Source organism: Camelus dromedarius, chromosome X, assembly GCF_036321535.1.
Source record: "Camelus dromedarius isolate mCamDro1 chromosome X, mCamDro1.pat, whole genome shotgun sequence".
Lineage (NCBI taxonomy): Eukaryota > Metazoa > Chordata > Mammalia > Artiodactyla > Camelidae > Camelus > Camelus dromedarius.
Window position 1 is genome coordinate 62,888,714 of NC_087472.1, and position 17,887 is coordinate 62,906,600.

Genomic DNA, 17,887 nt, shown 5'->3' on the forward strand with positions numbered 1-17,887 from the left:
TAAGGCAGAAGTGTGCTTGGTGTGTTGAACAGCAAAGATGCCAAAGTGGCTAGGGTTGAATGAACAAGGAGGACCATTTACTCTATTTCTTTTCCCAAAAGGAATAGCAGTAACACATAGATTAAGCTGATGATTTAAAAAGAGATGTGATGTGAGGCTTCTGGAGGGCCCTCAGAACAGAGAGGGAAGTAAGTGGATTCTTCTTACCACAGTAATTGCTGGTATTTCCACATTAAAGCTTGGCTCCAAAGTTTACATCTGTAGGCCAGCTTTGGAGAGGATGTTGCAATTCATGTTGACTGTAGGTTTATCCAGGCCATGTTTAAATTTTAGAAAGGACACACAACAGGAAGTGTCCTCTCATTTTTCTAGATTTTTCTCATTTAGAGAGACCATGGTTTTAAGTCTACCGAACATCTTCTCTGAGACCTGCCTAGTGGCACACTGGCAGAATTGGTCTCAAAAGACTCCAAATCAATGTCTCAATCTATCTAGAGGAGACAGAGCTTGTAGACAGCATCCTGTCCAGGTGGAATTGGCAGTGCTCATTACAAATCCCAGAAGTTAGTGAGCCCATACATGTTGGAGCCTGGGTAACTCCTTGAAGAAGAGCCAAGAAGAAGGTGTTTTATCAATGAGAAGTGAATAATTTGTGTAACTAGAGGAGAAAAATAAAATAATTTAATCTTGCAGAAAACTTGAAAAACCATTAAGTTCACAACTTCTGAATTTCATAACACATAACCACTTTACACCTTATTACTCCAATCTCAACCTCCCTGTGTTCCCCAATACTGCCATCCATCAGTCTCCCCTCTTCCTCCCTCTCTCCCTGCTTCTCTCCAAGGAAACTTGAGTTTAAGTCCTTTTTAGGGTTGCAATAATTACCATTTATAGAGTGATTAGTATGTTCCAGACAAGGCTCTTTACATACATTTTCTCATTCAATCATCACAACAACCTTATGAGATAGATTGTATTATTATAGTTATTTTGCAAGTGAGGTTTTCAAACTGCAAACAGTGCCTCAACTTTGAGGCTCATGTAGTTTACATACCTTGCCCAAGGTTGCAGGCCTAGCAAGTGGCAAAGCCTCTACACAGCTGATTCTGACTTAATCAGAAGCTTAAACTGTTTAATCTCTATGTTATACTCTATTTCCCCAATTCCAGCTGGAGAAAGAATAAGTAAGAAAAGGCTCTATTATTTCATAGGTCTTGAGGGGCCTGGCAGCCAAGATCCAACCATTCATTCTAAAACTATCATTGAGTTGGTTCCTTTTGCCTGCTGTCATAGTAGGGCCTTAACTTCTAGAGATAAATAAATAAAACAAAATCTCTACCATCAGGAAACTCACAATACTGGCAGATAATTTGGAGCAACTAACACTCAGGATACAGTGTAACTACTGTGATGAAGATGTACATCAGATGCTATGGGAGAAAATGGAAAGGGAACAGATCTCTGTCTTAGGAGTCAGATATAGCTTCAATAGTGGTAAAACATCAGTTAAGTCATGAAAGTTAAAGGGGAATGGATAAATTAAGGTACAGGCTAACCTCCTGTAACAAAGAGAACACCAAAGTCAGTGGCTTAAATTAAGAGAGAAGTTCATTTCGCTCTCATGTAGAAGTCCAGATGTGAAAAGTCCATAATTGGTGGAGTAGCTCTGCCATCCTCACCAATTGGCCTTAATCTCTGGGTACTAGATACTTATTCCATTGGTCTTCATTTACTACTCAAGGAGAAGGAGAAAAGTGGCAGAATGGAATGCAGATAATTTCTTTATAAAATACATGATCCAGCAGTTTGCATACATCACTTCCACTTGTATTCTGTTGTTTAAAACTTAAGTAAATGGCCTTATCTAGCTATAAGCGAAACTAGGAAATATAGACATGGGTACTCAGCTAAAACTCAGTTACTTCTATTAGTAAAAGGAAGAAGAAGGGATGGATACCTTAGTATAGGGTGAACGTAGGAATAGTGGAATATGAAACTGAAGATTGTAGGCAGTGTCTAGATTATACAGCATCTTGTGTACTAACTACAGAATTTGGACTTTGTCCCAAAGATAGTAAGGAGTCACTAAAATATTTTAATCAGAGGGGCAAAATTATATTTTGAGTTTAGAAAGGTCACTCTATCCATGCTTTGGTAGACAGATTAAAGGAAGTAGTGACAGGAGACAGAGAGAACAGTTAGAAGACCACTGTAGTAATATTAAAGAGACATGAAGAGACTAAACTAAGGCAGTGGCAGTAAGCAGAGAAGATAGATTAGCAAGATATTAAGGAAGTATAATTGATGGAACATGGTGACTAAGTGGATATGGGGTGTGAGAGAGAGGGAGGACGCTAGGATAATATTACCCAGATTTCTGGCTTGGACATTAGCATTGTTTTAAGTAATAAACAATTATAAGAAAATAATTAAATATGTTTATTTTTAAAATGTTGAGGTTGAGATCATCTGGGATATCTAGGTGGCAGTATTAAGAAGGCAATTAGATATATATAAATAGAAATCATTAGAAAAAACTGCTAGTGCAAACCATGAGAGTGGATGAAATTGTTGGGAGAATGAGTCTAGATTAATGATATAATTAGACAACTGACAATACAATCCTGGGGAAGATCAACATTAAGGAAGGTCCAGTGAAAGAGATTGGGCAGTGTTCAGGGAGGTAGGAAGATGGTCACTCAGAAAGATAAAAGGTAAGGCATTTTTAGATCAGGAATGTCACTTTGTGTCAGTGCTGGAGCAGTCAAAATAAGGATTGAAAAGTGCTCATAGGATATGGTAGTTAGGAACTTAGTGGTGATCATTGTGAAAACAGTTACAGAAGAGTGGTGTGGGCAGAGACCAGGTTGAAGAACAAATGGGATATGAAGAAATGCACACTGGGGACTGTGGAGTGATATCAACAAGATAGCAGTGTGAGAATTTATAGCACTGCTCCCTTTCCCAAAACATCAATTTGAATAACTATCTGCACACAAAAATATCTTCACAAGAGCCTAGGAATCCAGGTGAGGGATTACAACACCTGGTGAATGACAGAAATAAGAAAAGATATAATGAGGAAAAAAGGTAGTGTCACCTATCTTTCACCCCTAGCACTCCTCTCCCAACACCTGGCAGTGTAGAGAAACACTATGAGAAAGGAGAGTAAAGTGAGCACCTGACTTCATCATTGACCCCAGTGCCAGCCGGCCCCAGCACCAGACCAACTCTTGCAGACTTAGGTGTCTCCCATGGCTCTGGGCTCCCAGGGGGCTCTTTTAAACCCAGGCCCCTGGCCAACCCAGTGATTCACCAGCTTCTGTGGCCCAGGTGGCTCCCACAGTCCTAGACAGCTCCTGTGGCACCAAGCTCCTAACAGGTTGCTGTAAACCCAAGCTCCCAAAACACCCAGCATCACCCAGTACTCACATCCCCAGGTAGCTCCCAAAGCACTATGCAACCAGTAGGCTCACACAAACTCAGGCTCCTGGCCCACCCCATTATCACCCAGCTCCCATGTCATCATCAGGTTGCTGGTAAGCTCCTGTGAATACTGGCATCTGGCTCATTCCAGAATGAGCCAGATCCCATAGACCTAGCCTCTTGACTGGCTCACACTGACCTAGGCTCCCAACTTACTTCAATGACATACTACCCCTACAACTCAGGCTCCAGGTGGGCTTCTGTGGACCCAGGCTCCTGTCCCACTTCATTGTCAGACAAGCACCTGTGGCCTCAGCTTATAGGCTGGCTTCCAGAGAACCAGAATCCTGACCTACACTAGCACCAGATTAGGCCCCATAGACTCCCATAGACTCCCATAGACTCCCCAGGCTGGAACTTGAGACCCCAGGTTACAGGCCAACTTCCATGGCCTTAGACTCCAGGATTTCCCAAATGGCATGCCAGACCCCATTGCCGTAACCTCTAGTCCAGTCCCTACAAAATGAAGCTCCTGGCCCATCTAGCACCAGAACAGTCCCTGTGGACCCAGATGCTAGGCCGACCCCTGTGTTCCCCTGAGCCTGGTGGGTCAGCCTCCACGGACCCAGATGCAGGTTTGTACACATGAACCCAGATCATGGGCCCATCACTGTAGACTCAAGTGTCAGGCCTGCCCCAGTGAATCCAAGCTCCAGGCCCACCCGCTTGGACCCAGGCACCAGGCTTATCACTGTGGATCCAAGCACCAGACCTGCCCAACTGCTGACCAAGGCACCAAACCTACCTGCCCAAGAATTCCAACAGCAAGTTTCCTCCCAGACACCACCAGATGGCCAACCTAGAATCTCAGGACTGTTAAAGGGCTTTACTTGCTGAAGTCAGTCTATAACAATAAGAGGAGATGCATACTTTGTCAAATGCACAGATACCAATAAAAGGCCACAAGTATCATAAATAAAGGAAACATGAAACCACCAAACGAAACTAATAAAATTCAAATAACTAACCCTAAAGAAATGAAGTTCCAAGAATGGTCTGACAGAGATTGAGAACAATCCTCTTAAAGAAATTCAGTGAAAAGACAACTTACTGAATGGGAGAAAATATTTGAAAATGACATATCTAATAAGAGGTTAATATCCAAAATATATAAACAGCTCATACAACTCAATATCAGAAACAGCAATCCAATTAAAAAATGGGCAGAAGACGTGAATAGACATTTTTCCAAAGAAGACATACAGATGGCCAACAGCCATATGAAAAAAAGCACAGCAATGCTAATCATCAGGGAAACAGAAATCAAAATTATTATGAGATATCACCTCACATCTGTCAGAATGGCTGTCATCAAAAAGATCACAAATAATAAATGTTAGTGAGAATATGGAGAAAAGGGAACAGTGCACTGTTAGTGGGAATGTAAACTGGTGCAGCCATTATGGAAAACAGTATGGAGTTTCCTTAAAAAAATTAAAAATAGGTTTACCATATGATCCAGCAATTCAACTCCTAAGTTTATATCTGAAAAAGTGAAAACACTAATTTAAAAAGATATATGCACCCCAGTGTTCATCACAGTATTATTTACAATAGCCAAGATATGGAAGCAAACTAAGTGTCCATCAACAGATGAATGGCTAAAGCAACTAGGGCATATATTAGCCATTAAAAAGAATGAAATATTGCCACCTTAAACAACGTAGATGGGCCTGGAGGGTGTTATGCTTAGTGAAATAAGTCAGACAAAGACAAATACTATATGTTATAATCACTTACAATTAAAGAAATATAACAAAACAGAAACAGACTCACAGATATAGAGAACTAGTGGTTATCAGTTGGGTGAGGGAAGGGGGATGGGCAATATAGGGAAAGCAGATTAAGAGATAAAAACTAGTATGTATAAAATAAATAAGCTACAAGGATATATTGTACAGCATGGGGAAAATAGCCAATATTTTATAATAACTTTAAATGGAGTATAATCTATAAAAAATATTGAATCACTATGCTGAACATCTAAAACTATTATAAATCAACTATACTTTAATTAGAAAAGGAAATTCAGTGAACTATAAGAAAACACAGATAGACAACTAAATGAAATTAGAAAAACAGTGCATAAAAAAATGGGAAGTTCAGCAAAGAAACAGAAACCAATTTTTTTAAAAAACACAGAAATTTTACCATTCAAAAAACAATGACTGAACTAGAGAATTCAATAGAAAGCTTCAGTGTCACACTCAACCAAATAGAAGAAAGAATTAGTGAATCAGAAGACAGATCATTTGAAATCATTCAGTCAGAGGATCCGAAAGAAAAAAAGAATGAAAAAGACTGAAGATAGTCTATGTGAATTATGGGATCTATTAAAAGAAACAATGTATGCATTACTGGAGTCCCAGAAGGAGAAGAATGAGAGAAAGCTTATTTAAATAAATAATGGCTGAGAAATTCTTAAATCTTGGGATAGATTTATGAAGTTAACAAGTTACCTCAAAATATCAACCCCAACCAATCTTCTCCAAGACACAGTATACTGAAACTGTCTAAAATCAAAGATAAAGAATTTTAAAAGCAGCAAGAGAAAAAAAGCCTTCACATATGAACAAACCCCTAAAAGGCTATTAGCAGATTCCTCAGCAGACATCTTGCAGGCCAAGAGAGAGTTGGATGATTTATGCAAAGTTCTAGGGAAAAAAACTTCCATCCATGAATATTTTACCTGGCAAAGTCATCTTTCAGAAATGAAGGAGTGATAAAGACTTAACCAAATGAGCAAAAGCTGAGGGAGTTTATCAACACTAGATCTGACTTTCAAGAATATTGAAAGCAGTTATTCAAGCTGAAATGAAAAGACTAAATGAAAGGACTAATACGAAAATATAAAACCTATTGGTAAAGGTAAATATATAGTCAAATTGAAAATAACCTATTACTATAATATAGTGGTGTGTTAACCATGTATCTATTATAAAGGTTAAAGGACAAAAGTATTAAAGATAAATTTAGCTACAATGATTTGTTAATGGATGCACAATATAATAGGTTAATTGTGATGTCAAAAACAAAATATGGAAGGAGGTGTAAAATGGTAGAAGCTTAGTATGTGATCAAAGATAAACTGTTATCAGCTTTAAATAGACTGTTATATCTATATTTCAGTTTGTATAAGCCTCATGGTAGCCACAAAAACAAAAACCTATAGTAGATACACAAAAGATAATGAGGAGGGAATCAAAACATGACATTACAAAAATGATGAATTCATGAGAAGACAGCAAGAGATGAAGAAAGAAACAGGGAATTTCAAAACAGCCAGAAAATAACTATTAAGATGGAATTAGTAAATCCTTACCTAGCAGTAATTCTTTAAATGTAAATAAATCAAAAAGCAGAGTGGCTGAATGGATTAAAAATAAGACCCTACAGTATGCTGCATAGACTCAAAGTGAAGGGATGGACAAAGTTATTTTATGCAAATGTAAACCAGAAGAAAACAAAGATAGTTATACTAATATCAGAGAAAAAAAAAACTTTAAATCAAATATGTAACAAGAAACAAGAGCTCATTATTTAAAGATAAAGTTGTCTATTCATCAGGAGGATATAACAATTGTACATATATATGCACCCAGCATTGAAGCACCTAAATATATTAATCAAACACTAACAATTTTTAAGGGAGAAATAAACAACAATGAAATAATAGTAGGTGATTTTAATACCCCATTTTCAGTAAAGCATAGATTATCCAGACAGAAAATCAATTAAAGAAACATTGGACCTAAACTATACTTTACACCAAATGTACCTAACAGACATATACAGAACATTTCACTCAACAACAGAATACACATTCTTCTCAAGTGCACATAGCACTTGCTCTAAGTTAGATAATAAGTTAGGTCACAAAATAAACCTTAGAAAATGTAAGAAGACTGAAATCATACCAAATATTTTTCTGACCACAGTGGCATGAAGGTAGAAATCAGTAACAGTTAGAAGACTGGAAAATTTACAAATATATGCTAAACAACAAAGTTCTGAACAACCAATGAGTCAAGTAAGAAATCAGAAGAGACATCAAAAATATATTAAAACAAATGACAATAGAAAAGCAACAAACCATAATTTATGCGATATGAATATATCAGTTCTAAGATGAATTTTACAGTGGTAAACACTTACATTAAGACAAAAGAAAGATCACAAATAAACAACCCAACTTAACACCCCAAGAAACTGAAAAAGAACAAACTCAGCCCAAAGTTTGCAGAAGGAAGGGAATAACAAATATCAGAGCAGAAATAAATGAAATAGAGACAGAAAAATAATAGAAAAGATCAGTGAAACTAAGCTGTGGTTTTTGAAAAGATAAACTAAAAATCTTTGGCTAGACTAAGAAATAAAGAGAAGGCTCAAATATATAAAATCAGGAATGAAAAAGGAGACACCACAGAAATACAAAGGATAATAAGAGACTACTATGAATAATCATATGCCAACAAATTGCATAACCTACAAAAATGGATAAATTCCTAGAAACATACAACCTACAAAGACTAAATAATGAAGAAATAGAAAATCTTAACAGACTAATAGTGAGTGAGGAGATTGAATCAGTAATCAGAAATCTGCCAAAAAAGAAAAGCTCAGGACCAAATTGTTTCATTGATGAATTCCACCAAACATCCAAATAAGAATTAATGCCAATCCTTCTTAATTCAAAAAAGTTGAAAGGGAGGGAACACCCTCAAACTCATTTTGTGAAATCAACATTACCCTGATACCAAAGCCAGATAAGAACTCTACAAAAAAAAGAAGAAGAAGAAGAAGAAGAAGAAGAAGGAGAAGGAGAAGGAGAAGGAGAAGGAGAAGGAGAAGGGGAGGAAAAAACTACAGGCCACAGCCACTATACATGATGAATACCGATGCAGAAATTACCTACAAAATACTAACATACTTAATTGAACAGCACTTATTAAAAGGATCATAGACCATGAACAAATGGGATATACACCTGAGATGCAAGGATGGTTCAACATATGCAAATCAATACATGTGATACACCACATTAATAGAATGAAAAACAGAAATCTTAATAGATGCAGAAAATGCATTTGCCAAAATTCAAACATCCTTTCATGATAAAAACTCTCAACAAATTAGGTATAGAAAGAACATACCTCAACATTACAAAGACTATATAGGAAAAGCCCACAGCTAACATCATAGTTGATGGCCAAAGGCAGACATCTTTTCCACCTAAGATCAGGAACAAGATAAGGATGCTCACTATTACCACTCCTATTGAACACAGTTTCGGAATCCTAGCCAAAGCAACTAGGCAAGAGAAAGAAATAAAACACATCAAAATAAGAAAGGGCTATGTATAAGGTATTTCTGGTAACTTTTTATCAGATGTAAAACATTATTAATTTTACCTTCTTGGATGTTGGCCATTTTGTTATTCCCATAAATAATATTCTTGAGCTTTTTTTCTGGGGTGCACTTAAGTTACTTGAAAAGAGCTCAATGCTTTCGTATACTTCCTTTAGGCTTTGTTAAGCAGAAAAAGAGTAGTATTCAGTTTAGGGTTAATTTTTCTTCACTAATGAGGCAAAAATCTTGTCTGTGTACTCAACTCAGTGCCCTATGAATTGTTTAATAATCCACCATGGCTGATGAGAACAGGAACTCTTCCAGCAGTGTGTGATCTTATGTGATTATTTCTTCTAATTCTATCATGTGGTTCTTGCCTCACACATATGTATTGATTAGTACTCAGCTAGAATCTTAAAGAGGACATCTGCAGATCTCCATAGTTCTCTGTGCAGCTATTTGTTCTCTGGTACTCTGCCCTAAAAACTCACTTCCCTGCCCTCCTGATACTTGCAACTCAATGACTTCAACCTAAAGAGACTACTGGACTCCCCTGGGTTCCTCTTCCTGCATTATGGCCTGCAGAATCTTTCCAGACTGTAAGCTGAGACAGTTATGGGGTTTGCCTTATTTTCCCTCCCTCTCATGGATTCCTGTCCTTCATTGCCAGATTTCAGATGCCTTCAAAATCATTGTTACATGTATTTTTTCTAGTTTTATTTTTAATTGCTTCATGCTGAAGATGTAAATCTAGTCCCTTTTGTGCTATTTTGGCTGGAAAGGGAAGTAGCTGTTATGGTCTTTTCAGAGGACAATTTGACCTTTTATGTCAGAATTTTAATTGTGTTTATTTGTTGGCCAAGCAATTCTAGCCACTCTTCTAGTTGCAGGAGATATAGCAGTGAACATGATGATATATTTCAATATAGCATTCCATTGAGTGAGGAGACAAACAATAAAAATTAAATAAGTACAATGTGCTATGTTAGAAAGTGATAAGAAATACTAAGGAGAAAAAAGTTTAAACAGAGAAGGAAGTAGGAAGGAGGCATGTCAAAGTCTTAGACACATTTACCTGAAAGGACTCACTGAGGGAAATATATTTGATCATAATCTTACTGGAATCAATGGAGCAAACTATATGAAAATCTGGAGGAAGAGCACTTCAGGTAGAAGAAACACTCAGTACAAAGGCTCTGGTATGTTTGATGAATAGCAGGGAATATTTGTAACAATTACCACAGTGCCTAAGCAGATGCTCACAAAATGGTAGCTATTTAGTATATTATTACTAATGGTGGTGGAACCAGAAATATGACTTAAAACTATATGGCCTCAAAGCTTATCTGCCGGCTACTGTGTCATATACTTTTTTCCCTATACCATGAGACATTGAGATGTGTACTGCCTTATGATTGTTCTTACATTCTTCTCTATCATTGTGCAGCTTTACACAGGCTTGCTTGTGTTCCCAACCGTAAATTCTGTGATGTGCAACCTATGTTGACTCTTGCCTGGTAGAATGTTGGGCTATGACATATCTCTTTGCACTAATCATTGGGGTTGATTCTATTATTGCAATGGACCTTGGCCCCTTCCTCCCTCACCACACATGTGTGCCTTCCCAAAGTTTGTTCACTCTGCCCAAAAGGTCATTCTCCCCAGGGATATGAAGATCCTCAAGTACATATGAGACACTATATACAAATTCTAGTCACAACTCCTCCCTCATTTATTCAGCACTTTTACACCTTCCAAGGCACTTTGTTTTTACCCTTTATTATTTGAATAAGTAGTGCATATGTGGTATGAAAATTTTAAAGATCAAAATGATATTGGAGTGAAAAATGTTTCCTACATACTTTCCTCAGCCACTCTTTATTCTTGTCTTGTGACAAACAATGTAACCAGTTTTTCTGGTATCCTTTCAGAAATAATGCATGTGAGTGTTTTTAGTCATCCTCCACACCCTACCCCTACCCATACAATGTAACTTGACTACCCTTTTCACTTGATTCTCAACACACCCTGTAAGGTAGATAGTACTCTTCCCAATTTACAGAGAGGAAGCTAAGGCTTAGAGATGAGAGGTGACTTTTTACGTTTTTTTTAATGCGGGTGACTTTTTTACAGTTTCCTGGAAAGTAATTGGAAAACTCAGGACTGATGTCGCATGCTTTTTTTAAATTAATAACCTAATTGGCTTTATTAAATGATTCATGTATTGGGCAGCATCCTATCTAATAAATAGAATGGTGCTCCCCTGATGTTGCAGTTTTTGTCTGCACTCTTTCCTCTACACTGAGAAGTACTAGGTATGGTGCCTCAGACATAGTAGGAGTTCTCTAAATGCTTACTGGTAGCTAATGTGATTAAGTAAATCCCCCAATTCCTTTGGTCACATTAGAATTGCTATGGCAGACTCTACATTTAATGCTGGTGGATATCAACTGGTGGTTAGCATTAGAGATACAAAAAGTTGATCTTTCTAATTGTTTCCTGGAAATATTTCCCCTCTACAGATATATTCAGGTCCACCTGAGGAAAGTACTGCACCCCCAGTGCCTCCTCCTCGAGTGACAGCAAGAAGGCACAAACCTATCACAATTTCGAAGCGCTTGCTGCGGGAAAGGACAGTTTTCTATGCTTCTTCCCTGGATGAAAGTGAAGGTCAGTATTAAGGCTTACCCTTAGCTTCTTAATAGTGATTAGAGACAAAGAGGATATTAAAGGGCAGAAGTGGAGGTGTAACCATTTTTCTCCATGTAACGATAGACTTTTCCTGGGTCCTGGGCCAGGCAAGGCAAGGTTTATAAAATTTGTGCCCGGGAAATGAATTAGTCTTCTGGCAGTGGATAGCACAGATATGAACCTGTAAAGCCAGCTACCATTTTACCTTAGCAGGCCAGTGGAGTTCCAAGGTGTTCTTAGATCTTTACCTCAATACATTGAAATGGGTGAGCAGTGTTTTCTGAATGTTCTGAGATTTTAAATACAAATTCAGCTAACATAGAGGAGTAATGGCTGAATAAGGGTTTCTAGTGCTTGTCCCCTCACAGTGACATCAATTCAGTCATCCATACATGAAAATCCCTTCATGAGAGCTATGGAATCCAGATGAGAGGTCAGAGCACCTGGGTGGAGTACAGAAATAAGAAAAGGTGCATTGCAAATGCTAGAGAGGACATTTTCATATTACCCACATCACCACTCTCCCTAGCTCACACAATGCAGTAAAGAGAGAGATCCCTTCCACATGGAGGAAGGTGAGTGAAGTGAGCACCCTACTTTACCTTGGACTCCAGCACCAGGCCCACCACAGTAAACCTCAGCACCAAGCTATCCCCCATTTTGCCAGGCTCCAGGCTAGCTTCCACAGACCCAGACTCCAGACCTATCCCACCACTAGGCCATTCTCTGCACGTTGCAGACGCCAGGCTCTGGGACTGCCCATGCAGACCCAGAATCCAGGCTCACTACCTGCTAGGCTGGCTCCTGCAGCCCTAGTCTCCAAAATGCAACCACAGACCCAGCCTCTAGGCTGGTCCCTATGGCTCTAGTCTCCAGGATGTAATCATGGGCTCAACCTCCAGGCTAGCCTGGAGGACCCAGACTCCAGTTATGCCCCAGACCCTGTGAACCCAGACTCCAGTTATGCCCCAGTGACAGGCTAGCCTCCCAGGCCCAGACCCCAAACTCTTCCCTGCAGATCCAGGCTTCAGGCTTGCTCATCCACTGACCCAGGCACCAGAACAACCTACCCAAGGACTCTACCAGCAAATCCATTTGTGGAGCCTGCCAGCTGGCCTACTCAGAATCTCTGTGTATGCTGACAAAGGGCTTTCCTTGCCAAAGTCAGTCTGTAAAGACTGGAAGACATATCCACTTCTTTAAATAGGCAAACACCAACTCCAGGCTACAAAGATCAGGAATAATCAGGGAAACTTGACACCACCAAATGAACAATGAAAGCACTATGAACATATCCTAATGAAATGAAAATCTGAACTATCTGAAAATGAATTCCAAATAATTATCTTAAAGAAGCTCAGTGAGCTATAAGAGAACCCAGACAATGAAACAAAATCAAGAAAGCAATGCATGAGAAGTTCAAGAAAGTGATAGCAATCATAAAAAAAAGAAAAAAAGAAAAAGAAACAAACAGAAATTCTGGAGTTGAAGAACGCAATGACTGCACTGAAAAATTCAATAGAGAACTTCAGCATCAAACTTGATCAAGCAGAAGAAAGAATCGGTGAGGTCAAAGAGTCACTTAAAATTACTCAGTCAGAGGAACAAAAAAGAAAAAAAATTGTAAAAGTGAAGAAAACTTGAGCCTTATGGGACATTATCTACAAACCAATGTACACACTATGGGAGTCTCAGAATTGGGGAAGAAGGGGAAAGAGACAGAAAGCTTATTTAAAGAAATAATGACAGAAAACTTACTAAATTTTGAGAGGGAAATGAACATCCAGATTCATGAAGCCCAAAGAAACCCAAATAGATTAAACATTAAAAGATTTTAATCAAGACACATTATTTTAAAATTTGCAAAACTTCAGGACAAAGAGAACATTTTGAATGCAAGAGAAAAGCAAACTGTCACATACAAGGAAATCCCCATAATACTGTGAGCAGATTTCTCAGCAGAAACCTTGCAGTCAGGAGAGAGTGGTATGATATATTCAAAATGCTGAAAGGAGAAAACTTCCAACCAAGGATACTATACTGGACAAAGCAGTCCTTCATAAATGGAGATTTTTTTGAAAAAAATTCTAGACAAACAAAAGCTGAAGGAGCTAATCACCACTAGACTTGGCTTACAAGAATTGCTAAAAGAGGATATATTCAAGTTGAAGTAAATGGACACTTACAATGTGAAAACATGAAAGTATAAAACAAATTGGTAAAGGTAAGAATATAGCCCAATTCAGAATATTCTAACATTGTAATAGTGATGTGTAAATCACTTTTAACTCTAGTATAAAAGTTAAAACACAAAAGTACTAAAATACCTATAGCTACAATAATTTGTCAATGGATACACAATCTAAAAATTATAAATTGTGACATCAATAACTTAAAATGTAGGGGTAGGAGAAGTTAAAATGTAGAGTCTTTGTATGTAGTCAATGTTACTTTGTTATCAGGTTTAAAGAGACTGCTATAAATATAAGACATTTTATGTAAACTTTGACACCTATAAATACAAAACCTATAGCAGATACAGAAAACATAGAGAGAAAAGAGTCAAAGTATATCACTACGAAAAAAGTCACAAAAAAAGACAAGAGATGAAGAAAGGAAGAAAGGAAATACAAGAGTCAGAAACAATTAACAAAATGGCACTAGTAAGTCTTTACCTACCAATAATTACCTTGAAAGAAAATGGATTAAATTCTTCAATCAAAAGACATAGTGGCTGAATGGGTAATAAAAAATGATATTCAACTATGTGCTGTCTACAAGAGACTCACTTTAGCTGTAAGGATAAATATAATCTGAAAATGAATGAATAGCAAAGGTATTCCATGCAAATGTTAACCAAAAGGGAGCAAGAGTGGCTATATTTGTATCAGACAAAATAGACTTTATGTCAAGAACTGCCACAAGAGATAGGAAAAGGTCATTATATAATGATAATTATGTCATATTTCAAGAGGATATAACCATTGTAAATATATATGAACTCTTAAGTATGTAAAACAAATATTAACAGAAATAAAGGGAGAAATAGACAGCAATAAAATAATAGTAGAGGATTTCAATACCTCACTCTTTTTTTGGTGGGGTTGGGAGGAAGTAATTCAGTTTATTTATTTATTTACTCTTAGAGGAAGTACTGGGGATTGAACCCAGGACCTCATGCATGCTAAGCATGCTCTCTACCACTTGAGCTCTACCTTCCCCCTCTCAATACCTCACTTTCAACAATGCATAGATATCCAGACAGAAATCAGTAAGGATAAGCTGACTTGAGCAACAGTATAGATCAATAGACATATACATAACATTGCATCCAACAGCAGGTGAATACACATTTTTTCAAGCACATGTGACATACTGCATTAACAGAATGAAGGATAAAAATCGTATGATCATTTCAATGGATCCCAAAAAAATTTTGACAAAATTCAATATTCTATCATGGTAAAAACTTTCAACAAAGTGGGTATAGGAGGAATAAAACTCAGCATAATAAAGGCCACATATGCAAACCCACAGCTTACATCATACTCACATGTGGAAAACTGAAAACTTTTCCTTTAAGATCAGGAACAAAGATGTTCACTTTCTTCCTGTCTATTCAATGTAGTGCTTATAGTCCTAACCAGAGCAATTAGCCAAGAAAAAGAAATAAATGACATCTAAAGCAAAATGAAAGAAGTAAAATTGTCTCTGTGGATGGATGATGTGATTTTATACATAGAAAACCCTAAAGATTCCACTGAGAGACTATTAGAACTAATAAGTGAATTCAGTAAAGTATAAGGTATAAAAGTAAAATACAAAATACAATTGTTTTTCTATATACTAACAATGAAATATCCAGAAAAGAAATTAAGAAAACCATTCCATTCACAATAGCATAAAAAAACTTAGGAATAACTTTAGCCAAGGAGTTGAAGACTTGTGCACTGAAACCTAGAAGACACTGAGGAAACATAATGAAGAAAACACAAATAAATGGGATTCTGCGTTCGTGTTTGGACAAACTAATATTGTTAAAATGTCCATACTGCCCATAGCTACCTACAGATTCAATACAGTCTCTATCAAAACTCCAATGACATTTTTTCATAGAAATAGAAAAAGCAATTTTAAAATTCATAGGGAGCCACAAGAGACCCCCCAATAGGCAAAGCAATCAGCAAAATTGAAGGCATCACAATTTCTGATTTAAAATATACTACAAGGCTGTGGTAACCAAAACAGTATAGTAATGGCATAAAAATAGACATATAGACCAATGAAACAGAATAATGAGCCCAGAAAAAAATACACACATTGATGGTCAATTGATCTTTCACAAAGGTGCCAAGAATACACAATGGGGAAAGTATAATCTTTTCAATACATTTTATTGGGAAAAATGGATATCCATATGCAGAAGAAATTAGACCCTTATTTAACACTATATACAAAGATCAACTCACAATGGATTGAAGACTTAAATGTAAGACCTATAACTCTAAAACTACTAGAAGGAAATATGGGGAATAAGCTACTTGTCATTTGTATGGGCAGTGATTTTTGGATTTAACCCCAAAAATACAACCAACAAAAACAAAATAGACAAACATGATTGCATCATACTAAACAGCTTCTGCACAACAAAGGAAACAATCAGTTGAGTAAAGAAACAACCTACAGAATAGGAGAAGATATTTGCAAATCATATATCTGATAATATCCAAAATGCATAAGGAACTCATACAGCTCAATAATAAGAAAAGAAATAACCCAATTTTTAAAAGATCAAATGACCTAAACAGACATTTCTCACAACAAGATATATATATATATGGCCAATAGGTATATGGAAAGGTGCTCAACATCACTGATCATCAGGGAAACGCAAATCAAAACTAGTGAAATATCACCTCATGCCTATTAGGATGGCTATTACCAAAAAAAGACAAAAGACAAGTGTTAACAAGGATGTGGAGAAAAGAGAACCCTTGTATACTGTTGGTGATAATGTAAATTAGTACAGTCATTATGGAAAACAGTATGTAGGTTTCTCAAAAAATTAAAAATAAACTATCATATAAAGTTGTCAGCTGCCTGGCTGAGTGTTCAAGTCATGCTCAGACATTCATACAGAGCCTCTTTGCAAAGACTGGGAGTCATATTGGTTCTTGATGTTTTGAGGCAACCTCTGTCTAATTATTAGCTGATCACAAAGCTAACTAAGCACTGTCTTTAGTGGCAACACTCAACAAAGAATGCAGATTTTACAGAAATAGGTCAGAAAATTCAGTAAACAAACTAACAACAATAACTAAAGCAAACAGCAACAACGACAATCTCTGGGGAGGAGAGAGAATCTGAGTTCCAGAGTTGCCATATTATTTTCCTTAAAATGTCTAGTTTTCAGTAAAAATTACAAGATATGTAAAGCAATAAGAAAGCATAACCCATACACATGAACAAAACCAAAAAGCATTCAGGCAATTGCTGCCACATAACCCATCAACTCCACTCTTCAGTACGTACTCAGGAGAAATGAAAACATGGCTTCATAAAGACTTACATTTGAATATTTATAGCAGCTTTATTTCATATCATCCAAAAACTATAAACAATCTGAATGTTCATCAGCTGATAAGTGAACAAAAAAATTGTGGCATATGCATACAACAGAATACTACTCAGCAACATACAGGAATGAACTTCTGATACATGCATCATCCCTACCCACCAGATATATCAGCTTCTTTCAGGATCTCAAGCATGTCCTCATAATCCAGGCCTTTGCATCTGCTTTCCCCTTTGCTGGAAGCTCGCCTCTCCACCTTTACATGGATGGGTCATTCTCATAATTCAGGTCTCAGATAAATGCCACCTCCTCCAAGTGACCTTCCTTGACCACCTCCAATGTGGCTCTCCATGGTTATTTACCTCTGCCCCTAGTTTGTTTCACTCATACCACTTATTAATTGTTCTTCATATTTTATGGTCTAGTTACTTCTTTTTACCTGTCCACAGAATAAAAGTTAACAGCTATGTCAATAAAAAATAAGTAAAATAAACTACCACATTATCCAATAGTTCTACATCTAGGTATATATCCAAAGGAAATAAAATTATTACCCCGAAGAGATACGTGTACTCTCATATACATTGCAGCATTATTTACAGTAGCCAGATATGGAAATACTGAAGTGTTCATCAACAGAAGATTAGATAAATAAAATGTGGAGGTATCACCTCACACCAGTCAGAATGGCCATCATTCAAAAATCCACAAATGACAAATGCTGGAGAGGCTGTGGAGAAAGGGGAACCCTCCTACACTGCTGGTGGGAATGCAGTTTGGTGC

The 17,887-nt window shown here is 37.1% G+C and overlaps 1 protein-coding gene across 2 annotated transcripts in view; it reads left to right on the forward strand.

Annotated features, from left to right (window-relative positions):
• Nucleotides 1-17,887, forward strand: part of OPHN1 (oligophrenin 1) — a 583,720-nt gene that overhangs the window by 528,891 nt on the left and 36,942 nt on the right. For both annotated transcript variants that reach the window (XM_031446485.2, XM_064483080.1), the window contains exon 20: nucleotides 11,361-11,508. In XM_031446485.2, coding sequence (XP_031302345.1) covers nucleotides 11,361-11,508 — 148 coding nt within the window. The remainder of the gene's footprint in view (nucleotides 1-11,360; nucleotides 11,509-17,887) is intronic.